The sequence below is a fragment of the Rattus rattus genome, chromosome 2 (assembly GCF_011064425.1).
Source record: "Rattus rattus isolate New Zealand chromosome 2, Rrattus_CSIRO_v1, whole genome shotgun sequence".
Taxonomy (NCBI): domain Eukaryota; kingdom Metazoa; phylum Chordata; class Mammalia; order Rodentia; family Muridae; genus Rattus; species Rattus rattus.
The window spans coordinates 99,629,226-99,654,422 of NC_046155.1; the positions used below are offsets into that span (position 1 = coordinate 99,629,226).

The 25,197-nt window shown below is 52.4% G+C and overlaps 1 protein-coding gene across 2 annotated transcripts; it reads left to right on the top strand.

Moving 5' to 3' along the window:
• Nucleotides 1-989: 989 nt before the first annotated feature.
• On the top strand, nucleotides 990-24,514 carry Stard10 (StAR related lipid transfer domain containing 10). Of its 2 annotated transcripts, none has more exons than XM_032893080.1 (7): nucleotides 990-1,148; nucleotides 1,317-1,636; nucleotides 20,645-20,792; nucleotides 21,283-21,386; nucleotides 22,012-22,129; nucleotides 23,844-23,896; nucleotides 24,105-24,514. In XM_032893080.1, the coding sequence occupies exons 2-7, from the start codon at nucleotides 1,430-1,432 to the stop codon at nucleotides 24,345-24,347; spliced, it is 873 nt and encodes a 290-aa protein (XP_032748971.1). In that variant the 5' UTR covers nucleotides 990-1,148; nucleotides 1,317-1,429; the 3' UTR covers nucleotides 24,348-24,514. The 2 variants fall into 2 exon arrangements, with proteins under 2 accessions (XP_032748971.1, XP_032748970.1); XM_032893079.1 differs by having other exon boundaries at nucleotides 1,047-1,159.
• Nucleotides 24,515-25,197: the final 683 nt, after the last annotated feature.

Genomic DNA, 25,197 nt, shown 5'->3' on the forward strand with positions numbered 1-25,197 from the left:
CCTGTGCTTTTGAGTACTAGTGTTACCCTATGGGATGTGTGTGTACATGGATGAGAGCTAAAGAGGGGTGCGTTTGGAAGCTATCAAATAGCAATGTGAGAGGGTGCTGGTTCAGGACCCCTCTCTGGCCCGCGTGAGACTGAAGTGGAAATTTTGCCAAATTCTGGCCAGCCTGTGAACCTTGAGCCTTTTAAGTTGGATCAACTTCCGGCTGGGTTTGCACACTCTAGTGGGAATTGAGTTGGGTGTGTGGAGGAGGCTCGTTATGCTCTTGGTTGTTGGGGCTTGCAAGCTGTGGACATCTGTAAGTTAGTTACTGAGGATCTGTCATCCCTATCCCTGCTAGTTAGGCTCTCAATTGTCATGGATGTGTGTGCCCACCCTTGAATCTCTGAAGTGGTGTGTGTGTGTGTGTGTGTGTGTGTGTGTGTGAACAAGCTGTTGCAGAAGTGTGTACCTACCTGCAAGGGTGGGAGCGAGGAGTAGAGAAGGGGCTCCCAGTTAACTTCCAGAATCCCTCTTGGCACCTGCACCTTACTCTGAGAGCCCAGGCTACTTTGCCTTTTGGCTACATCGCTACTGCTCACTGGTCCCGGGTCTTCTGCTAGTCTACAGCTCCTCCCGGACTTTGCCCCTTCTCCGGGGCTTACGGGGGCGGGCGCTAGGACCCGGCGGGGTGGGGCGGGGCGCGGTGCTCCCGCAGCTCTTACCTCCGCAGCCTGGAAAATACCGAGCGAGGCGAGCGGAGCCCCGGAGCCCCGAGCCTAGCGGGAGGGAGGAGGGGCGGAGGGGGCGCGCGGGGCAGGGGGCGCGGAGCAGGGCAGGGGCCGGCGGCAGGACCCCTGCTCCTCCCCAGGGCCCCCCTGCGCGGCCCCCGGTCGCCCAGGCAGCGGAGGCAGCAGCGCCGGCGGAAGAGCTCGCACCCCGGCCCCGGCCGGCCCCGGCAGAGAAGCCCGTACAGGTGAGACTCGGCCACCACGCCCCGCCCCCACCATGGCCCCGCGCAGCTTGCTACCGAGTTAGTTGTGCGAGTCCGGCCAGCACCGCGCGGGGACTCCGTGCCAGAACCGCACCTGCGATCCCCAGAGTCCCGCCCGGCTCTCGCGGGCTCCTGCACCCGCTACGCAGCAACCCTACTGCCGCTCCAGGGAAGTATGAGGTCGCTCCTTGTGGGAGGGTGGTGACTGTCCTGTGCCGGTGCACAACCGCCTGGGGCCAGTACCTGCCCTTCTCAAGCTGTCCGCTGGTCCGGGACCCCGGCTAGCCCCACCCGCGCCCCTAGCGCACTGACTCTGGTCCCCAAACCGGTCTTGCAGGTCCCAGGAAGGTGGCGTCAGCATCTGCAGCCGCGCCGACGTTGTCTGAGCCTCCGCGGAGGACCCAGGAGAGTCGGACTAGGACCAGGGCCCCGGGCCTCCCCACGCTCTCTATGGAAAAGCCAGCTGCCTCAACAGAACCCCAAGGGCCTCGGCCCGCTTTGGGCCGTGAAAGTGTCCAGGTGCCCGATGACCAGGACTTCCGCAGTTTTCGGTCAGAGTGTGAGGCCGAGGTGGGCTGGAACCTGACCTACAGCAAGGCCGGCGTGTCTGTGTGGGTGCAGGCTGTGGAGATGGATCGAACTCTGCACAAGATCAAGGTAGGGTTGCTCTGTGGTACCTGCAGCCTCCACTCCTCCTGAACTGTCTCTCACAGGAGTCTCCTCGTCCGGACTCAGATCAGGGGCCCATAGAGGGGTGCATGTGAGCGCAGTCTCCTAATATAAGCCAGGAGGAGGTATGGTCCCCCATTATACACATGGGCCATACCACTTATCTGGCTCACGGAACTCTTAACTAGGTATGCCAGTGTGTTTAGGAGATGGGTGATGGCCAGGCATACTTAGGGGAATAGTGTTTCTCAGAGGTCTGTCTTTCAGAGTAGCGTCTGCTTGGACCCTTCGTTTGACTCCGTAGGTGGGTGAATGGCCCACGTCCTCTGTCACCCCGGGCTCTCTAGTCTGAGATGGGTCTTCTGCTCTTCTCTCTGCACTCTTGTGTGCAGAGGATGAGATTCCTTCCTGCTTGGTTCCTCTAGTCCTCCCTGTCCCTGCCCAGTGGCTCCGTGTCTTCAGCAGGCCTTTAGGACTGTGGCTGGCAGCTCCTGATGGCTCTCTTGCCCTGAGCCATACTGGGGGTGAAGTTGGGGAAGCGGGGTCTTAGGGTCAAGGGAAAACAGCTCCGAAGGCAGATGAATGAATACTCACCAGCCCCTCACTGCCATTTCCCCTCCTCCCAGCCCTATGATTCTCTTCTCTCCGTCATGACAGGGCAGCTTAGGGTTTGATGGGGCAGAGATCCTGGTCTAGGGGCCTCAGTAGCTGTTTCTCACTCATGTGGTTTTGTCGTGAGTGCCACATTGCAGGGTGTGGACTTCCCCTTAGAGGGCTCTTGGAAGGCCCTAGCACCCTTCTCCAGCTCTGAGTCTGTGGGATGCATCCCTGCTCTTGGAGGCCAGGGTGTTGGACTATCTTAGCAGGGTCCCTGCTGCCTAGGGCCTGGTCTGTGACTTCTGACCTTATACCAGAGCCTGAGGTGCTGACCTTTCCCCTCTGGCCCTGTGCTTTTTTTTTGCCTTGTCCTAATCATTTATAGCTTGATCCACCTGTCCCCACATGGTTGGCTTGCTCTCCCTGCTGTCCCTTTGCCCTCTGTGACTCTCTCTGTATGCCCTGGCTGACTGACTCTCTCTGGGTTTCCGTACACCTCCTTGCTCTGAGTCTCTCCCTAGGCTTAAAGACCCTGGGCTGGAGCTTCTTCAAGGCCTAGCCTAGGGTCTGAGCCTGAGGAGCAGGGCGGAAAGGGCAGCTGGTAGTGTCAGCGTGTTGCTGACTGCATTCAGGGTCCTCCCTACAGTGTCCACCAGGGTAGTGGTGTTGGAGAAAGAAGGACACGAGAACAGAGTCAAAGGTGGGGGACTGAATGAGAAAGGCTTAAAGCCAGCAATGTGCAGGGGCTGGGAAGTTTGCCTCCCAAGGGACTGCTCTCATCTGTGTGTGTGTGTGTGTGTGTGTGTGTGTGTGTGTGTGTGTGTGTGTGTGTGTATGGGGGAGTGTGTGTACTCCCACCCTTTGTCAATAGGGTGGAGTTGCCTCCTCCATCTGGCTTGGTTAATGAATAAACCCAGTCTTGCCCAGGATGGACAGGAGTTGGCAAGTCTGGAGACTAGGTTGCCTCAAGCAGACCCCTTGTGGCTAGATTAGACTTGAGAAGGGAGAATATTTGAAGACGCTGTGGTGTTATGAGCTTCTGGGCAAGACATATGTTTTCTCCAACACACCGGGTTCCAGTGCTTTACATACTGAGGCTAAGGTACTAGGCAGCCTTTTGTACAACCTGCTTAAGGAAAGAGAGAGAGAGAGAGAGAGAGAGAGAGAGAGAGAGAGAGAGAGAGAGAGAGAATGAATATGAATATGAATACTTAGAGTCCTGATGGGTTAGTCTCCAAGTCTAATCTTGTCTCTAACTTTTCTCCCATACTGCCTCAGCCCCATTTCCCACAGTAGAGGAGGGAGGCAGAACCTAGGCCCAGGGAAGAGACTGACACCTTAGTTATAGATATCAGCAGTGGCCAGGCTCCATGTCTGGTCTTCTCAGCACAGATGGAACTCTGGGAGATGAGCTGAGGTCTCTGAGCTTCCCGTCCCCAGATTCCAGGACTTCTAGTTGCCACAGTTAGCCTCTTTCTGATAAGCACCCTCCTCCCAGCCAAGCATTTTCTTTTGGTTATCTGATTTAGCCTCAGGCTAGTCCTGGAGAGTCTTCAGTTTGTCTCTGTGTTACTAAGAAAGAAACAGACCAAAAGAAAGCTCACCCTACAACAGGTAGGAGTGCAACCCGGGTCAGCATGCTCCAGTGCTGCTGCCCTCTCTGATGAATTTGCATCCTTGGGCAACACTGGCCTTTAACCCCATCAATAACTCTTTGAAGAACTGAAGGACACTATGTTCCCATCATCCTACTCTTGTTTGATGGATGACAAAGCTGAGGCCCAGAGGGGTGAGTGACTCTTGCCAAGGTCATACATCAGGTAGAAACCAGAATCCCAGGGATCATTGGGTCATTGCAGGAAACTGGGACTTAACCCCAGTTGTTTGTTGAAATTCTGGTTCCTCTCTTTCCCTTTCTTCCCCCCTCTCCTGCACCCTGTGCGGTGGTGTGTGTGTGTGTGTGTGTGTGTGTGTGTGTGTGTGTGTGTGTGTGTGTATACATGTGTGCGTGTATAGGGGGGTGCCTTCTTATTTTCTTCATCAATTTTACCTTGCTCTTCTCCCTATCTCTGTCCAAAGGTCCCTGGAAGCCACCATGGCTCTGGGCCCAGCCGACAGCTAGGACAAATAAAAGAGGCTAATGGAGGCTACCCCTACTCTTTCCCTCCCCCCTGGCCTCTGGCCTGCTCTGGCTTCAGGCCTGTACTGGGCTCTGGGTTAGTGGACAGGAGGCAAACAGTTCCTCCTGCAAGTCTAGGCCCCCTGTACCAGAGCAGATGTTGAGTATGGATGGCAGAGAACAAGCAGAGAACCCAAACCCAGGTTTCTCAAAGCCCAGGCTTGAAGAAATAGAAAAATATTTTCAGTCATTCAACCAGAGAATTGTCTAGATCTGGTATCTTTTTGCTTTGTGTGACTGAGGCACATCCCTTCCACTCTCTGGGCTGTCTGGTTACCTGCCGTTGGGCCTTTCTGATTTGAAGGATCTCTGAACTCAGTGGCTGGGCCAGGACACATGAGAGAAAGAACAAGGAAGCCCTGGCAAGTGGGCTCTGGATGACCTGTGCTCAAGTCTTCTGTTGCTTACTGTATGTCTGTCTATGTGGCAGGCAGAGGAGGACTCCTGGCTTCTTCCTAATGCTTTCGGCGCTTACTGGAGAGAGGGAAGGGAATTCTAGGTGCACCCAGGCCTACAGGCCCTAGTTTGTGAGCACACACTGTAGCAGGGATGACCCAAGAAGGACCAGGACCTATGACAAGAGCAGACTGGTGTCAGGATCTCTGGGGACTTGGAGTTAGAACATCTGTGGGAGTTCTTGAGAGCCTCTTGCCCCAGGAAACATTAATAGGGACTCGTCTCCTGACTTCTGGTCCTGTGGTCCTTCCTTCTCCTTTGGTGAAAGCTCTAAATATCTCCTCCTGGCTTAGGCTCACTGCCCACCTGTCCCATGACACAGCTACTTAGGGTACAGTCTCTCAAGCCAATGTCCAGGTCTTAGTACCCATTCATGAATACCGCATTCTCCTGTGATATATGGCTCACCTAGGGATCTCGGAGTACCTTTCTTACCTTCAGAGTCTGGGACTCAAAGCTGTCCTGGGAAAGACAAGGATATGTAGGGCCAGGACCACCAAGTCTGCCATTGTCCTGTAAGGTAGGACTCTTCAGTCCAATGGAGTAGATGTGGGAAATGGAGGCTCAGAATAGGGGTCCACTTGTACAAGACCAAACAGTTAGAAGTGGCTGATGCTGGATCAGAACTCAGGTCCTTGCCTCCCCCCCGCCCCAATCAAAACTGCCTTCTCTCTGCCCCTTGGGCTGTCTCTCAGCCCTATGGGCCTCTCTGTCTCCAGAACCCCATGGAGATTTACCCTCTGTCCTTGGGTCTCTCTGTGCTGTGTCATTGTGAGAGGATACCTTGAAGGAGACCCAACTGGGTAAAAGTCCAGTCCTCACTGTGGTCTGAGGGGTTACTTCACCTCTCTGGATCTGTTTTTCTTGTCTGTGGTGTCAAGGATGAGAGGTGACATGGTTTTAGGAGTTGGGGGAGTTCAGCTCCTGGTTTGGCCTTTGCTTCTCAGGGGTCAGTGAGTCCATTTCTATAGGAAGTTGCTGGGCAGGTGGTTTGTAGAGGTGATCTTAAATCTTAGGCTTGGGAAGGTGATGTGAGTACCACAGGGCCTAGGTAAGGATGGTCACCTAAGGCTTGGTGGTCTATCCCAGCGAGGAAGGCCCCTAGGTGTGCACTCTGAATCCAGAGATAGCTCTGAGGAGTCCTGCCTTGGCTCCAGCCATGACCTGACATAGGAGATCTAGAAGAGGAGGCCCCCAAATATGTCCTGGGGAATAGAGTTCTAGAGAGGCTCCCAGGGAGCTAATAGCGTGTGCTATGGGGAAGGTGCACTAAAAGGGGGAACCGTCAGCAGTGACTGCAGGTGTTGAGGAAACCTTTCTGGCTTGAGGCGCCTGTTTTGAGTTGAAACTCTACAAGAGAGAACACACGATTCAAAGTCTTGGTTGTATGGCCCTGGGCAGGCTGCTTCTACTCGGTCTCTGTTCGACGTGGACAGAAGTATCAGTTTGCCCGTTCCGCTACTTCAGTTACTCATTCAGTGAACGTCACTGGATAGCCCCTCTGTCTGGACCTGTGCTGGAGGCAGGGGACAGCCAGGGATGGAGGGCTGTGAACCCAGAGCGGCCACTGAGCCGGCCAGTGCTGGAGTACGCTGCCTGAGTGGTGGCTTTGGAATTGAGGGGAGAGAGAGTGGGAGTTTGTCAGCATCTGGAGCATTCTGCACAGATACAAAGAGGAGGTTAGGGGGAGACAGGACAGGGCATTGGACGAGATGCCCTGGTTGAGGATAGGGAGTAGAAAGGGACTAGTGAGCTAGGCCAGGCCTGCCGCCTTCTGGAACTCTGGAACTAGGGGGTCTTATGGCACCAGGGTTTTGCCGTCGGGAGAGGCTGCACCTGTCTGGGTAATGGTACTGAGTCTGTACTAGAGCAGGGCTGTGGCCAGTGCAGCTTGGATGAGCCCAGAGGAATGAGGAGGGATGGGACAGCAAAGTGCAAACTGTGACTTGCAGAGTAGGCTGAGGTGGAAGCCGGTATGATGCACACAGCCCCTTGTGGCTCCTGCCCTGGCGGTGGGTGGGGTGCCTGCAGGCTATGTCCCTGTTGGGGGTAGGGGAGTCCACAGTTCCTGGGTTGTCTTAGTGCCCTCCACACTCAGTTCCCCAGGCTTTTAAACTTTAACGAGCCTCAGCTCAGTTTCCAGCCGAGAGTGTTTAAAGTTTCAGGAGATGAGAGAAAAGAGCAGTCCTGGAGACAGCTGGGTCCTCTTTCTCCCCTTGTGCCTCTATGCCTGGCTGGACACCTGGAGCCAGAGCCCTAGGTACCGTGACCCGGAGACTTGGCTCTCTGTGCAGGTCTGGGACCTACACTGGGCTTCTATAGAGTGTTCCCGAAGGCCTGGGTGTGCACGCGGTCTCCAACAAGCATAGATGGGAATAGAACCCAGTCACAGCCCAGACCCCTGACCTGGGCAGACAATCATCCTCTGGCCACAGGAGGAGGAGCATGGCTCAGAGTAGGTGTCAGGTTGGCAGTGTTCCCAACCCTCTCAGCGCTCTTTTGCAAGCTCTAAGCCCCTCCTAGCATGCTTGCGTTGGTAGAGATGCTGTAGGTCCCTAAAGAGGCTCAAAAACATGGGATTGGAGAGTCCCATGCCAAATTCACACTCTTCTCACTTGCCATTAAATGGAGCTTGTGGCCAGCAGCTCAGGGCATGTGACACTGTTTTCTGAACTTGTATGTATGTATGTATGTATGTATGTATGTATGCATGCATGCATGCATGCATGTATTGTATGTTTTATGTGTATGTGCTCATATGCATGTATGTGCATATGCCACAGCAGGAGTGTGGAGGTCAGAGGGCACCTTGACGGACTTGGTTCTCTCCTTCTACTATGCAGGTCCTAGTCTTGGTAGCAGGTGCCTTTCTCTGAGCCATCTCACTGGCCCTCTCTGGCATACCCTTGCCTCCCTGCCTTCCAGCCTGGGCTCCCAGAAGGCAGGCATATGCCACATCTCTAGAATCTTTCTGGCCCGGGGCAGGTATTCAGTGTCTGCACAGGTGGGAAGTAGGGGGTGACACCTGCTCTGATCTCCTTGTGGCACCTGGGCCATTTAATCTTACTGGGTTTCTTATCGATGCTGGCTCCTGAAGTTCCCCTCATCATTCCCTGGACCCCACTCTCTGTCTTTGGACATTTCTTGATGTCCAGGACCTAGGAATGGGTGAACGGTGATAAGACTTGCAAGAGAGAGAGGCCTGATAGCTAGAGGTGATCTGTCTCCCCTGTGTGTCTCCAGCATGCATTCATTCAAGCATAGATATGTTTAATCACGGAGTCCATACGTTATACTCTATGCCAAGCATAGTGTTCTGTGAGAATTTGGCACCAAATCACACTTCTCAGACCCTGTTGTTATGAGGTTCATATCCTGTCAGGGAGCCAAGCAAAACAGAAGCAAACAGCTGAAGAAGATACCAGAGGGAGGTTCTGTTCTAAGCACAGGGTAATCTGATGGGGGTGGAGGATTCTGCGTGTAGGTTTCTGTGTTTGGAACTGGACTGTGGGTGGCTGTGTGTGACACAGCCTTCGGATGAGTGGACTGTGAGCCCCCTCACAAGCAGGTACACGGTTCCCCAACCCCAAGCAGGCATCCGAGACGTTTGGGTCATTCCACACTGAGTGCATGTGTGTGCCAAGTGTGAGTCTCTGTGTTTCTGTGTCTGGCATTACTCTGTGTGTGAGTCACACCCCCTCACTGCAGGAGCAGAGTTGTCTCTGATCCAATTATGTCTGCTCAGCTGTCTCCTGGCAGCTCCCGCCCCCTGGTGCAGCTCTGGCTCTACCATGACTTCCCCTTCCTGCTGCTTCTAAAGCTTCCGTCTGCCTCTAGCTCCTCTCTGGGTCTCAGGATATTCCTTTTCCAACCCTGTGTCTGTTCTCTTCTCCCTGCCTGGTAACTGCCTGTGTCCCTGATAGCTCTACTCGGCCCTTCTTCTCCTTTTGCTTTCCTTGTCTCAGTTGTGTATTCACTTAGCAAACCTCCTCTTCTGCTGTCTACCGACTCTGCCGGCTATTGTGTTGTGGATATGGCGACAGATCAGGCCTGGGCGCTCCCCTCCAGAGACTCCAGGCCTGGTGGAGAGACAGAGAAAGCCTTTGCAGGAGTGTTGGACAGAGACTTGTGCTGAGAATAGTGACCAACAGCCTGAAGATGAGAGCAGGGTGGGAGACAGGACTTCCACGGGGAGTGGTGCCCAGGCCTAGGCAGATTCTGGAAGTCTGTGAGCTCCTGGATGGGGCGGATGCACACACGGGGCTGAGGAAGGAGGAAGGCAGGACAGTTGGATTTTTATCCTGAAGCCGGGAAAGGTAGAGGCTTTCAAGCTTGGCAGAGTCATTGTTGGTTCCTGGTTTAGAAAGCTCAGGGAACCGATTGATTGGGAACCTGGAGACTTGAAAGGAGGGTGTGGCTACAGAGGCCAAGCAGGGATGGTGGAGCAGAGAGGGCTTGTCCAGAGGGAAGGCTGCGGTTCAGCTGGGCTATGGAAAATGGGAGGAAGGAATTGGTTTAGAGCCAAGCTTGGATTCTAGGCACTTGGGACAGCTAATAAGCTTGGGTTGAGCATGGGGTACCCAGTGGCCTGGGGCCTGGCTAGGGCTCGATGCCCAGGAAGTTACTGAGACAGAAGTCCAGTGCTTGCTAGATCTTTAGGGATCATCACCCACGGTGACCCCTGATACCCGGGGAGTGTTTGTCTTTATCCGTCTCAGTGTCCAATCTTGTCTCACTGGTCCCCTGCTCCACCTCACTTTCTTCTGCCTCCCATTAATATCTCTTCCCCAGCTCCCCCTCCTTCATCTCTCTCCCCCTGTCCTCGTGGGTAAGAGTGGAAGGCAGGAGGACAGGAGGTCAGCCTCTGTGGCCTTCCCTTCATCCCTGCTCAGAGCCGGGCCTGCTGCTGATGCCGGGGATGGGGGTGTCCAGGGAAGCTGCTGGAGACCAGTGGGAGGGAGGGCACCAGGCAGGGCAGGGATGAGTCACCCAGCCCTGGATGGGGAGCAGCAGAAAAGGGCCTGGCTGGGTCCTTGCAGGCAGCTCTGTATATAGAAGACACGGCAGGCAGGCTGTGTCTCCTCCAGTCCTGGGTGCCTGAGAAGAGTTAAGTTGCAGGTAGTTGCTGCCAGATCCCTCCCCTTCAGAGAAGGCTGTGGGGGACCAATGGCCATTTCCCAGCTGTGCTTGCTGAGCTGGAAGAGGGGGACGGGGACTTTGTATTAGGTCCACAGCGTGTGTGTTCTCTATACCCCTCCAGTAGGCCCTCCTCAAGCAAAGGTAGCCCCAAAGCCCCTCTCCATTCTACACATAACCCTATAAGCTCCAGCCTCTAGCATGGGCCTCCCTCATCTGGCTAAGTGCTAGACCCTCTGGTATTCCCTGGTTCTCTCACAGAATAGAGCCCATTCTTAGGGACCGGGCTTAGGGGTAGACTTTGGGTTACACTGGCTCTAGGCAGGTTCTGTTTTTTCCAAACCGCCACTCACTAAGGGACACTGACTTAACCATAGAGTGGGCAAAGCTGTCAAGCCACTAGCACAGAACCTGGCACAGCAGGCACTCCATTAACAGTGGCTGAATGGATGAATGAATGAGCAGGTTGAGTACCCAAGGGACAGCTCCATTTCCTGCCTTATCCTTGTTCACTCAGGGTAACTCAGGTTACCTCATGCAGCTGCATGTGCCTTCTTCCTGAAGCCAGCCAGTTCTGGTTCCCGGCTTGTACCAGTCTCTGCCAAGGGCCTTTCCCCCTTTTCATCTAGGTGCCACCTGCCCATCTGACTTTCCTTTAGAATTTGGCTTTGCCATGTTCTCCTCTGCCTGTAGTTCCTCATCCTTCTGTCTCTGTCCTGCAGGGTCGTCGTTGCCTGCTTCCTGCCTTGGCCCAAGAGTGAGTGACCTGAGACCCCTCTGGTTCCCACTTCTAGCATAGTCTCTTCCTCGATCAGTGGCTCAGATACTGCTGAGCATTTCCAATAACCTGTGTCAGCCCAGTGTCAGGCCTCGGTGTGGGTGAGCCTGGGCTCTCGGGTCCAGGGCACAAGGTCTTAGAGGTTCTGGGTAGAAAAGCTTCAGCAACTTCAACTTCAACAATACTTCTTCCCCCTCCTCTTCCTCCTCCTCCCCCTCCTCCTCCTCCTCCTCCTGCTCCTGCTCCTGCTCCTGCTCCTCCTCCTTCCCTCCTAGCTTCTCTCCCTCCCGCTTTCTTTCTTAATACAGGGTTTCTCTGTTTCACCCTAGCTGTGCTGGAACTTGCTCTGTAGACCAGGCTAGCCTCAAAGTCAGAGATCAGCTTGCCTCTGCTTCCTGTGCTGGGATTAAATGTGTGCACCACTACCACCTGGCCTGGATGGAACTTTAATTAGGACACCAAAATGTTGTTTTTTTTCCACAGCTCTTACTACAGTCAGGCTGACATCAAACTAATTTATTCTCCTACATTAGTTTCCTATGCACTAGGATTACAGCTATACAAGATGCAAAGTGGGTTAAAAAAAACATTTCATAAATATTATAGCAATAGTAAGAAGAGTCCAAAAATTAAAACCTGGCAGATGCCCGAAGTTTCAATAACTAGGTGTGCTGAGGCAGGAGGACCACTTAAACTCAGGAGTTGGAGGCCAGCCTGGATAAACAGCAGAAACCTTGTGGGCAGGGCGTCGGTGGGAGAAGGCGGTGGTATGTAGCTTATTTGAAAGATGCTTGCCTGGCAGGCACACACGTGAAGCCTTGTGTTTGGTTCTCAGAACTGTGTAAACTGGGTGTAGTGGTGTAAGCCTATGATCTCTGTACTGGGGAGGTGCAGAGGGGGCGGGGGTTGAGGTGATCTTTGGCTATGTAGCAAGTCCAAGGTCAGCCTGGTCTGTGTGAGACTGTCTCAATATTTTTTTTAATTAAAAAAAAAAACCAAACAAACCAAAAACTAAACTAAACTAAACCCTGGTTTCCCAAAGGGACCAGCCCCAGGATTCCTTCCAGCTCTTTTTCAAGGGTCAGGTAATCTGTGCGTGGTTGAAACCGGCACAGTTTGCGTGCTGCTTTGCTCATTTGAATCTGCGTCGGTAGACGCTGCTCACCTTACCAGAGTTAGTAATTCATGAACCGTTCTGGCAGCGGCTTACCACCAAGCCTGTTCTGGGCTCCGAGGGTTACAGAGCTGAGAGGCTGCCCCCGTCCTGGGGGTGGGGTGGGGTGGACAACACAGCCCTTGATGGCTGCGCAGTCCTCAGGGTGATGTGTCATTCTGAATGGAACAGGCCTTGCTTATGCTGTTCTCCAATATAATTTTCTAATTACAAATTCAATAACACGCTCATGAATATTGTAACAGAACTTTTCTTACTTTATTTTTTTCCTGAGCTTAGTTTTTTTTCTGAGTACTGGGAATTGAACCCAGGCCCTCATGCAGGCTAGGCAAACACTCTACCTCAGTTCTTTGTGTGTTAGGTGCACATGCATGTGTGTGCATGCACATGTATGTATACAGAGGCCAGAGAAAGATCTTGGCTGTCACACTTCATGTACCATTTACCTTGCTGTTGCTGCTGCTGCTGCTGCTGCTGCTGCTGCTACTGCTGCTGCTTTTGTTCTAGTGTCTGTCATGGCTTGGAATTTGACAAGGAGACTAGGCTGGTCCAAGAGCACCAGTGATCTGCCTTTCTCTATCTCTTGAAGTGCTGGGATTAGAAGTTTGTTACTGCCTTTTTAAAAAATTATTATTAAATTTATGTGTTGGTGTTTTGCTTGCATGTATGTCTGTGTAGCAGGAGCCTGTGTAAACCAGAAGAGGCATCAGATCTCCTATGACTGGAGTCATAGATGGTGTGAGCTCCATGTGGGTGATAGGAATTGAACTTAGGTCTTCTGGAAGAGCAAGTACTCTTAACCTCTGAGCCATCTCTGCAGCAGCTCCACCCCCACCCCACTTAATATCAGTTTTGAGGATCAAACCGGGTCCTGATTCCTGAAAATCAAATACTTTACCAACTGAGCCTTCTGATTTTTGGGGTGTGTGTGAGTTGTATGTGTGTGTGTATGCGTGTGTGTATGTATGTGTGTGTGTGTGTGTGTGTGTGTGTATGTGTGTGTGTGTGTATGTGTGTGTATGTGTGTGTGTGTATGTGTGTGTGTGTATGTGTGTGTGTGTGTGTATATGTATGTGTGTGTATATGTATGTATGGGTGTGTATGTATGTGTGTGAGTGTGTGTATGTATGTGTGGGTGTGTATATGTATGTGTGGGTGTGTATGTATATGTGTGTGGGTGTGTGTGTGTGTATGTGTGTGGTGTGTGTGTATGTGTGTGTGTGGTGTGTGTGGTGTGTGTGTGTGTGTGTGTGTGTGTGTGGGTGTGTGTGTGTGTGTGGGGTGTGTGTGTGGTGTGTGTGTGTGTGTGTGTGTGTGTGTGTGTGTGTGTGTGTGGGGGGTGTGTGTGTGTGTGTGTGTGTGTGTGTGTGTGGGCCTGTGCACTCACCTGTGTGTGTGCAAATGTAGAGGCCAGAGGTTTTACCTGGTGTCTTCTTCTTTGACTCTCCAGTCTTAGTTTTTGATCATGGCCTCACTGAGTCTGTGCGTGCTACTTCAGCTGCAGTGCTGGCGGTGAGCCTCAGGACCCACCTATTTCCAGCACAGTGCTGAGGTTACAGATGTCTGCTACAGCACCTGGCTTTGACTTGGGTGCTGGGGATCTGAACCCAGGTCCCTATGCTTGCACAGCAGTCACTTTACTGACTGAGCCTTCTCCCCAGCCCTGTCTTTGAGGTTTTTCTTTCTTCTTTTGAGACAGGGTCTCATTAAGCTGTCTAGGTTGGCTTTGAACTTGCAATCTTCCTGCCTTAGCCTCTCAAGTAGCTAGGATTTCATGGCTGTGCCAATCAGGCCTGGCTTGACAAATTATTTTCTAGAACTGTATGGCTAGTTGTTACTGTCACCGTGTGTCATTCTTTTCCTTGGGTGGTGGGGCTGCTGAGGGCCTGATCCAAGGCTTTGTTTTAGCCTGATCCAAGGCTTTGTTTTATTTGTATCACTAAGCTATACCTAGACCCTGTGTCACACTGTCACCACATCCTTATAAGGAGTGGGTATATTCATGTTAGTTTATGAGTATAAATAGGTACCTCAATATTTTTCAGGTGGTGATGGTGATGGTGATGATGATGATGATGATTGGTTTTTCAGGGCAGGGTTGCTCTGTGTAGCCTTGGATATCCTGGAACTCACTCTGTAGACAGGCTGTCCTTGAACTTAGAGATTCACCTACCTCTACCTCCTGAGTGCTGGGATTAAAGATGTGCACCACCACCCGGCCAGATGATGATGATGATGATGATGATGATGATGATGATGATGATGATGATGATGATGATGATGATGATGATGATGATGATGATTTGATACAGAGATCTCACAATGTTGGCCAGTCTAGTTTTCAAGACATCCTTCCTCCTTCTTTAGCTCCTAAAGAGCTGAGATTGTAGGCCCACTGTCCTGATTAACTTTTTTTTTGACTATCAGAACTATTACAGCTTTTAAAAACAAGTTCTAGATCTTCCCCGGACCTGCCTCTTGGTATTTCTGATCCACTCCAAGCCCTCTACTCCTTTGTCAGAGGAATTTTTCTTAAGCCAAAAAAATTTGTTCAAGTACCCAAGGGTCTTTTCCAGCTGTGCAGGCGTCTGAATTGAACTGGAACACTACGAGTTACCAGCTGACATCCAGCATTCTGAGTTAGAGAAGCCTATGCAGGCACAGCCTCTCTATGGGCCCTGTTCACGAAGCAGGTCTTAACTGAGCTGGTTTATGTCAGGGGCTGCCATGATCAGGGGCCATAGAACTTCAGGCAGAAGAATACAATGCCTACTTGAGACAGGACGATTGCCTGGAGAGGAGAAGACAAGGAGGTCTGGGACACAGCACAGCCTGAAGAATTTAGGGACAAGACAGCAGACACATTAGGAAAGGAGCCCGTGAGGGGATGTCCTGGGAGGCATCTGGGACAGACTTGGAGGAGGAGCTTCCTTGCTACACATCATGGTAGGCCTGGCAGATGTGTTCCTCTTCCCTCTTGCCAGCCACTGAAGAAGGGTCTTCCGTTCTGGAGATCCCCAAATCCCAGGAAGCAGGCACTCTCTCAGATCCCCTGGGCCTGGTTTCCTGTGGAAACAGCAAAGTGGAGGGAGAGCCAGAGTAGAGAGAGGGCCAAGGCCTGCTGTGTGTCTTGTGCAGTTAGGGCCTCTCAGAACCCCTGGTCTGGGTCCCACCCACTTAGGCCAGGACCTAGTAGAAGGTCATGAAAGGTGACTGGGTTGATCTGGGCAGGGCTTCCTATAGCGGGTGTCTACCTATCCATCCAACCTCTCAGCATTTTTTGGATTTTTTTTTTTTTTTAATTCCTTGTCTTTATAACCTTGCCCTTAGGAAGTTATCAGGGAGACACTCCTTGGGCACGGCCAGAGAGCTCAGGGAGGAGCCTGGGGCTGGAAGCCTATAGAAGGCACATATTTGAAGGCTTTCTGTGAAAGCCTCCTCTAATCCTCATAGCACCAGGGAAGGGTGCCCCCCCTCCCCCTTTGACAGGTACAGATGCTGGGACTTAAAGCTCCTTTCTTTGCACAAGCTAAGACCATGTAGCATCGGCTCTGCCAATGAGCTCAGTCCTCCTCTTGCCTGAACTTTAAAACTCTTTTAAAAATAAAATTTAATAATGCTGCACATGTATTTGCTTGTGCATGCATGTGTGTTTGTGTGCGGGCTCATGTGTGTGCATGTGTGTGTTCCAATCATTTTATTCAGAGGCTGAAGGTGGGGAAGGGGCTGAAGTTCTGACCTGGTGTCCTCAGCCAGGCAGATCTACCTGGCCTCCTCCTTGCTGACGACTAGGACAGCCCTCTGCTGGGAAGGTGAGAATCCCGGCTACTACTGGAAAGGGATGGTGTAGGGCCAGAGCAGCCTGGCTCCTCAGGGGCCGGTGTAAAGCAGGCTTCCTGGAGAATCTCTTCTAGGAGGGGGATGTTTGCCAAGTTCAGGGGCAGAGAGTGCAGTGAGGACCAAGGCCCAGAGCCAGACAAGAGCACACTCTCCTGGCTGGCTGAGCTTGTCCACCTGGCTCAAGTTTCTGTGGCATGGCCTACATCACTTAAAACTCAAAACGTCCCTGGTCCCAAATATGCTGGGACCGGTGGATGATTTCAGGTGTGGGTCACAGGAAGTATAGGACGAGCCTGGGACATCTCACTGAGGTAGAAAGGAAGTACTCAAAGAACGACAAAGAATGACCTTGTCTGGTAGACATGAAAGCCAGCCTGAAGACTGACCAACTTCTCAAGACTGACCAGGCCTCTCGACGTTTTACCACTGAAAGTAGCCAGTTCTGGGAGACTGCAATTCCTGGCAAACTAAGACATGTATCACTCTACCATGAGCCACATTACATCTAAGACAGGTTTATTAAAATGAGTAATGAAAAAAAACAAAACAGTGATAGCAGATTAAACTGAACCCAATAAGAAACCAAAGTAGCCTTTCCAACTTGGGCCCAGCAGAATGGCTCCCACAAAGAAGGGTGGTGAGAAGAAAGCCCATTTTGCCATCAACGAGGGGGCGACCCGAAAATTCACACGGGCATCCATGGAGTGGGCTTCAAGGAGCGTGCCCCTTGGGCAGGCACTCAAAGACATTTGGAAATTTGCCGTGAAGGAGATGGGGACACCAGATGTAAGCACTGACACCAAGCTCAATAAAGCCGCCTGGGCCAACGGAGTAAGGAATGTTCCGCATCGCACCTGAATCATGTACACAGTTTCAAGGCACTGCCTATCAAATGCTTATCAACTGCAAGGGACAGTAAGAGCCTGGAAATGGTTCAGCAAGCACTTGAAACGAAGTCCCCGTCACCTCTGGAAATGCTGGACAGCTGTGGCAGCCCTCCTGCACCCCCAACACCACAGGCAGAGCTAGGGGATTCCTGGGGTAAGCTGGCTAGTTGGACTAGCTGAATCGGTGAGCTCTTGGTTCACTGATGCATCCTGTCTCATTAAACAAAGTGGAGAGTTATCAAGTAAGACATTCCATGTCAACTTCCGGCCTCTACACACGTGTGCACATGCTTGCACACATCCAAGTACAGGGGCAGAGAGCGCAGCCAGGACCAAGGCCCAAAGCCAGGCAATTGCATGGTGTACTGAGTTGCTGTCCACCTGGCTAAGTCTCTGGGGCGTGGTGTGGGTAGCCTAATACTCAAAAGGTCCCAGGTTCCAAACACCAAGTGGGAGGAATAAGTTCCCAGTAGGGAAAGCTGATTGATTCGGGAATGTTACTGGGTCAAGTTACAGTAGTGCGTTCCCTAACAGAATGCAGTGGAAAGACTATGAACAGCACTTATGTGGTACCTGCCCCGAGGGGGCGTTCTTTGAGTACTTCCTTTCTAGCTCAGTAAGATGTCTCAGGCTCATCCTATACTTCCTGTGACCCACACCTGAAATCATCCACCGGTCCCAGCATGTTTGGGACCAGGGACGTTTTGAGTTTTAGGCGATGTAGGCCATGCCACAGAAACTTGAGCCAGGTGGACAAGCTCAGGCAGCCAGGAGAGTGTGTTCTTGTCTGGCTCTGGTCTTGGTCCTCACTGCACTCTCTGCCCCTGAACTTGGCAAACATCCCCCTCCTAGAAGGATTCTCCAGGAAGCCTGCTTTACACCGGCCCCTGAGGAGCCAGGCTGCTCTGGCCCTAGCGGGAAGGCTAGGTCATCTTCCTTGTCTGGAAGGTTAAGCTCAGGCCAGATTCACCTCTGCCTCCGCAGACTCAGGCCAGGGCTGGAACTGGGCGCTGCTGGATAGATGGGGGTCTAGTCACACGCTTTCATGGACTAGAAAAGCAAATGGAGCAGAGGGAAATGACTTCCTCAAACTCACGTTTTCTAGGTACAGGTTGGAGTTGATCTTGAATTTTTTTGATGCTGGTAGAACCCATAGCTTTGGCCATGCCAAGCATCAGCTCTGCCAATGAGCCCAGTCCCCTCCTCTTGCCTGAACTTTAAAACTCCTTTTAAAAATAAAATTTAATAATGCTGCACATATGCATGCTTGTGCATGCATGTGTGTTTGTGTGCGTGTGTGTGTGTGTTTGTTCATTTGTGTGTGTGTTCCAGTCATTTTATTCAGAGGCTGAAGGTGGAGAAGGGACTGAAGGTCTGACCTGGTGTCCTCAGCCAGGCAGCGCTATCTGGCTGATGGCTTAACTCTTCATTCTAAACTAGGTCTTATCTCTAAGAATGTAGTAGTGACCTGGCTTATCTTTGCACTTTAAAAATGTTGTTAATAGCTAGGCTTGATGGCACACACCTATAATCCCAGCACTGAGGCTGAGTTTAAAACCAGCCTGGTCTACAGAGTGAGTTCCAGGACAGCCAGGGCCACACAGAGAAACCCTATCTCAAAAAAAACCAAAGTGTGTGTGGGGGGTGGCGGGGAGGGTGGTTACTGCTGAAGCAGTACTACAGACATCTCAGAAACTCGGCAACACACAGGCAAACAGACTGCACCTCTGGCAGAGACGACTGTTGTCCCGAGGTTTGTGCTGGTTGAGCTTTTTCTAAGCACAGATTTTCCTCCCTGCTCTTTCCAATTTGTAATGTACTTGGGGTCGGGGGCAGAAATTTCCACCGTTTGTTTCCATACAGTTTCAGTGCATCTAAGACTCAGATCACCCCTCATGTTTCTGTAGTTGTCCCCCAGAACGACTCTTGTAAGCAGGGCCTGGTGGTTCAGGCCTGTCAGCTGAGGCACTTAAGAGCTGAGGCAGGAAGATCACAAATGCAAGTCCAACCCAGGCAACTTAATGAGATCCCATCTCAGAAATAAGAAGTAATAAAAGGCCCAGGGATTTAGCTCAGTCATAGAACATTTGTCTTGCATGCATGAAGCCCTAGATCAAATCCCTGGGTAAAAGGAGGAGGAAGAGGAAGAGGAAGAGGAGGAAGAAGAGGAGGAAGAGGAGGAGGAGGAGTTGGAGGAGGAGGAGGAGGAGGAAGATTGTCCTATTTATAGCTGATGTGTCACAGTCCAGAGTCACACTTTACATGGTGGTGCTCAGGGCTGGAGAGATGGCTCAGCAGTTAAAAGCACTGGCTTCCCTTTTCAGAAGACCTGAGTTCAGTACCCAATACCAGCACATGGCAGCTCACGAATGTCTGATATTCCAGTTCCAGGGGACTGAACTCTTACACAGACACACGTACAGGCAAAACACACACACACACAAATAACACATAAAATAAACATAACTCATTAACAAAAAAAAAAAAAAAAAAGGCCTTTGCCTTTAATCCGAGCATTTAGGAGGTAGAGGTGGGCAGATTGCTGAGTTCTAGGCTAGCCTGGTCTACTAAGTGAGTTCTAGGACAGTCAGGGCTACACAGGGAAACTGTCTCAAAAACAAACAAACCAACAACAAAAAGCCAAAAGGTGGCACCCAGCCCCTTCACGTCACCTTTTGACAAAGCAGAACTCTTCTGCATAGACCAGGCTAGTAGCTCTGCAGGGCCCAGCACCTGGCTTTGTCTACGTCGGTTCTCACGGGGTCCCTTCGCTTGTTCCCTTGTGCTCTGTATTTTCTTTTTTTTCTTTTTTTTTGGTTCTTTTTTTCGGAGCTGGGGACCGAACCCAGGGCCTTGCGCTTCCTAGGCAAGCGCTCTACCACTGAGCTAAATCCCCAACCCCTATGCTCTGTATTTTCTGTAATCTGACGTGGTGTGGGGGGCATAGTGCATCTCTTATACTTAGCACCCCCAGCCAGGAGCAGCCTATCTTGTGCTTTCATTGTGCCCAGGCCTGTGACGCAGGGGGCAGTGCTTCCTCTCGTGTAGCCGAGTGTACTCACTTTCTCATGGGTAGAGAGCAAAGTGTGTGGGTTTCCTGTGTTGGACGAATGTCAGTTCTGGGAGCGTGTTATAGCCTACACAGGAAAAAACCGTTATACTTTGCTCTGGGGGTTGGGCTCTTGGGGCAGGATAGAACAAGGATCTGTATTCACCTCTTTGAATACAGATCTTGAGAACCCTGGTTCTGTCTTTACTTGCTTCTCAGACATGTGAGCTGGATTAAATCACAGCCCTGCTACTTAACCCGCCAGGTGACCTTGCCTGGGTACTTAACCTCTTCAACCTCAATTCCCTCCTTGGCTTTGTTACCTGGCGTAATCGTTTGAAGGACTAAATAAAGCAAGGTGTGGCTGTCCTCTCCCCTAGATGGGAAGCTCTTTGAGGGTACAACCGGATAATAGGAAGATGTCTGAAAATAGTCTCCTACCGACTCACTATCTAGCCCAGGCTGGCCCTTAATCAACTTGGGGTGATCTTCCTGCCCCAGCCTCTCAAGTGCTGGCATTCCAAAGCTGTTAAATCACACACACACACACACACACACACACACACACACACACACACACACACACACAAATATGTGATATGTGGCTAGGTGGTAAGGTGTATATTTGGGCATTTAATTTTTCCATTTAATGTGTACCTGTCTCAAGCTCCTTGCTGAATTAACCGTCTGCCCACAAGCTGCTCCCAGGGGATAGGGAGGGCATAGAGCCAGTGTGCAGGATGGTTGGCCTGAATAGGACTCCTGAAGAGGATCTGGGTTTAAGCTGGGGGTTGACTGGGGATCTGAACCAGGCTCTTGGTGAGAAGTGGGCCCTGCTCTTCTGCCCTGCCCTCCCATCCCTGTGCCTGTGTGGCCCTGACAACCCATATCTGTCTGCAGTGCAGGATGGAATGCTGTGACGTACCAGCTGAGACGCTCTACGATGTCCTGCACGACATAGAATATCGAAAGAAGTGGGACAGTAATGTCATCGAGACATTCGACATCGCTCGACTGACTGTCAACGCTGACGTAGGATATTACTCCTGTGAGCAGGCGCAGAACCAGACTCCAACCCCCTCAGCCTCCACCCCCACCTCCCACCAGGTCTCCTCTCCCTCCCTGGCTGTGGCCACTCCTGTGCTGGCACACTGAGAGGGAAAGCTGCTCTCTCCTTGGTCATAGTTACATGCTCTCACTGACACACATGCAAACAGTTGTGTGCCACATGCCACAGGGACACACGTTCAAGCACATGAGCTCACAGTACTGTCTGCTATTCAAATATACTCACATATATCAGTCAAGTCAGCAACGAGGTAAGGGCTGTGTGAGGCCCTGGGAGGCAGGGTAGGCGGAGACAGTGGGGACAAGGATTCTACTGTGCTTTCTGGTTTCACAGTATGTCTGTGGTAGGGGTTGGGGGTTCCTGTCTGGATGGCAGTTAATAGGATCCCCATATTTCTGGCCTCCACCACACCCTCCCTTACAGGAAGATGGGCCAGCAGCCTGGCTGAATTATTCCTTGCCCTCTACAGGGAGGTGTCCCAAGCCCCTGAAGAACCGTGATGTCATCACCCTCCGCTCCTGGCTCCCCATGGGCGCTGATTACATCATTATGAACTACTCAGTGAAACACCCTGTGAGTTGGCCTGCCCTCCCCCTGGGTGTGCAGAAGGGTGATGGGCAGGGCTGGGCTGTGGGTGTCCAGTGATTCAGGCAGGCATGGGGGCCAGTTTCCTTCCTGCACTTTGAGGATAATGACTTCCCTTTGGGGACTGTCAAGTAGCCCAGGGAAAGGGCAGTGTGGGCCGTCTGCGGTGAGCGGGTAGGATGAACTGATGTGGTTGACTAGCCCTTGGGATAAGGCTGACCTACAAATGGGTTAGCAGGAACTAACAGGCAGGATCCTGTGGTAGGACTCACTTGAACTCCCCGGGCAGAGAGGGCAGCAGGTACATTAGCCTAGGCAAGGGTTCAGTGTTCACAGTCACTCATAAGCCCTGACCCAGCCTGGCGCTTTCCTAATGGCACAATAAGACGAGGCAAGGATGACCTGGCCGGATTATTTTTTTCCTTAATCCACATTAGGCCTGGCTTGGCACAGTTGTTGAGAAAAGTGAACAGCTATGGGTTCGTGGTGTGTGTGTGTGTGTGTGTGTGTGTGTGTGTGTGTGTGTGTGTGTGTGTGTGTGTGTGTGTGTACCTTATAGAGACATTCCCTCTGTTCTACCCAAGTCTCACCTCCCTGTGCCTTCCATCCCCAGAAATACCCACCTCGGAAAGACTTGGTCCGAGCTGTGTCCATCCAGACGGGCTACCTCATCCAGAGCACGGGGCCCAAGAGCTGTGTCATCACCTACCTGGCCCAAGTGGACCCCAAAGGTGAGGGCTCGGCCCTGCAGCCCATCAACGGGCTCCTCCTCTGTACAGTGAATGAGCTGGATCTGCCAGGCCACCTGAGGGCCGTCTGTTAGGAGCCATTTAGTACTGGGGGGATCTCTATCCAAAGCTAGTGGTTTGAAAGCAATGGACCCATGAGGTAGCCAGTGCTCCTCCCAGGAGTTTGGAACTGCCTTCCTGGTGCTAGCATTCCTAGCTTGGACCTGCTCTTGCCAAGTCTCCTTCAGCCACATCCCAGGGGCCTGAGTTTTCCAGCCTGTTCTTTCAGCTCACTTCCGCCCCAGCTGACCCCTCATCTCTGTGGAGGTGCTCAGCCCTCATCTCTGTGGAGGTGCTCAGCCCTCATCTCTGTGCAGGTGCTCAGCCCTCATCTCTGTGCAGGTGCTCAGCCCTCATCTCTGTGGAGGTGCTCAGCCCTCATCTCTGTGGAGGTGCTCAGCCTCCTGGACGTCTGCCTCCGGATGTCTTCTGGACACTGAGACTTGCTGTATCCAGCTGTGAACTCACCATTGCCCTCCTAGACCCACCCTTTCTTCAGATCAATAGCTTGCTTTCTGGCCCCCCCACTGGTCAGAACTTGCCAGTTGAGGCCAGCTTTTCCTTGTCAGCTTCTAAATCCAGTACTTAGTCTCTCTGTCCCTTCCGCCCTCCCTTCTGACTCACTCTGTAGCCCAGGCTGGTCCTGAACTCACCTTTGTTTCCGGAGTGCTGGGGATTCCATGCTAACACACTCAGCCTCCTGTTCTCACCTTTCTACCCTCTCATGGCTCCCAGCCTGTCATTCTGGTACTCAGTCACTTTGTCCATCGAGCTACTAGAGGAGATAAAAACAACACTTACTTCCTCTGACTCAACCTGCTTAAAATGCCACTGTGACTCTGTCGCCCTGAGTCTAGCCTGAGCCCCTGCCCAGGGTTTCTAGCCCCTCACACCCTTCCAGTTCCCACCTCCAGGTCCATCCAGCCTTTGTCCTCAGCCAGCTCCCTGCAACTTCTACCTCAGTGCTCCTGGGGTCCAGGAAGTAAGTGGCCCTTCCTCTGTCCCTGATTCCCAGAGCGAGGGCCCATCCCCTCCAGTAGAACATCAGTCTGTGTTAAGATGCCACACATTGGATTCCTGTTGGGATTCTCCAGGCAGGTCAGGGTGGGTGTCCCAGAATGTGGAGTGAGTTGGTGACTGGACCCGGAAATAGAGGATGGTTAAACCTCATTGACAGGATTGCCATTGACAGGAATACCCCAAGGCCCAGGTCAGGGCTCCCGGCCCTTAAAGAGTGTTTTGTGTGTACAGAGCAGGTAGCTGGAGGGAGACAGGAGCTCCTGTCCAGCTCCAGGGCATGCTCGCCTGGAGTGCTGGGCTTCAGGAGTCTGAGGAAGCCCAGTAGGACAGACAAGAGAAAGGCCGAACACTGGGGACAGTCCTGGCTTATTAGTGTGAGAGAGGGAGGTGACAGGCTGGAGCTTGGTGGGTCAGAATGTCAACCCACAGGTTACTTGAGGTAACCTAGGATCCTGTGGTTTTCTTCTCTGAGCTGGAGCTCGGCAGAGAGACAGTGGGGCCAGAGATGAGCTTGGGGGATTTGAGAACTTCATTGAGAAGGAATGAAAGGGGGTGGCCTCCCCACAAACTCTGAAGAGGGAGGAGGGCTGGCAGTGGGTGGGGCTGGGTGCTTAAGGGCCTCTCCCTGCCCCCACAGGCTCCTTACCCAAGTGGGTGGTGAATAAGTCATCTCAGTTCCTGGCCCCCAAGGTAAGCTGCTGTGTGCTCTGGGACATGGGGGGAGGGGCGGGTAGCACCGAGGAGTTGGGCAGGGGCAGAGTTAACACTGGGTGATGGCTGATGGACCAGATTTACAAATGACCGTAGTTGGGACACTGGGGCCTGCTGTGCACCGCAGGAGGGCTCTGGAGGGGCGTGGCCCTCCAGGCACCCCTAACAATGTTCCGATGGTCTGCAGGCCATGAAGAAGATGTACAAGGCCTGCATCAAGTACCCTGAGTGGAAGCAGAAACACCAGCCACATTTCAAGCCATGGCTGCACCCGGAGCAGAGCCCGTTACCCAGCCTGGCGCTGTCAGAGCTGTCGGTGCAACACGCAGACTCACTGGAGAACATCGACGAGAGCGCCGTGACAGAGAGCCGCGAGGAGCGGGTGGGCGGCGCAGGAGAGGGCAGCGATGATGACACCTCGCTCACCTGAGAACCGCCTCTCTTCAAGGACCAAGACAGGACTGGGGTGGAACCCTGGGGCACTAGCCTTCTGCACTTCCTCCCTTCCCCCACCTGCCTTTTGGGGGCACTGGGCTCCTGCTCAGGTGGCTGCGGCATGGCTGGACATGGCCCCAATAAATGAACCACACAGCCCCAGCCAGCTCTTTGTGCCTGCTTCTCATCTGCCCGGCACCACACTGCCTGTTCTACAGTTGTTTTCCTCAATACTATTATTGCTCGCCGGGCTCTGTCCCTATAGGCATCTTCTTTCTACTTGTGTGATTTAGGATGGGGCTTGTCCTTTGTTTCCTTTCTCCCCATCCATTTGCACATTCATTTTGCTGGTCACAAAGGTGGTTTCAGGGCTCATAAGAGGAGCTGGTCTAGCCAGAGGTCAGGTTTATACTGTGTGACAAACTTCTGGTCCCAGCTAGCTTTGAACAGTTGGTCTTGAACACTAAGAAGGAAGGGGAAGGGACCAGGGCTGAAGGACTCAGAACTGAGGTAGGGGTGTGTATACTGGAGGAGGGAGAAAGGTGGTACTGGTGAAGACACTCCCACAGCACGTAATGTTAAAGACCTTAGGCTGGTCACAGGAACGGAGGGGTCCTCTGACCAGGTGCTAGCCCTCACGTTATGCTGGGCTGCCCCTGCTGTCCAAGGGATACCCAGAGTCCTAGAGTTAGTCGTAGGCCCTGCTTTTCTCGGTATTTTTGGCACCACAAGAACTTGGGGTCTGGAAGATCTGACCCTGTTCACCTCTCCTGGAAATCCCTGCCAGTGGAAAACCAGTGGGCTAGCAGTCAGGTTTTTCCCAGAAGAACTGTTTCAGTGCTGAG

What these genes read in the sequence shown, in the direction of transcription:
- Stard10 (XM_032893080.1), top strand. Translation starts at nt 1,430, where the DNA reads ATGGAAAAGCCAGCTGCCTCAACAGAACCCCAAGGGCCTCGGCCCGCT. An exon ending in GAACTCTGCACAAGATCAAG is followed by an intron (nt 1,637 to 20,644) that starts GTAGGGTTGCTC and finishes ATCTGTCTGCAG; the next exon opens with TGCAGGATGGAATGCTGTGA. An exon ending in ACTACTCAGTGAAACACCCT is followed by an intron (nt 21,387 to 22,011) that starts GTGAGTTGGCCT and finishes TTCCATCCCCAG; the next exon opens with AAATACCCACCTCGGAAAGA.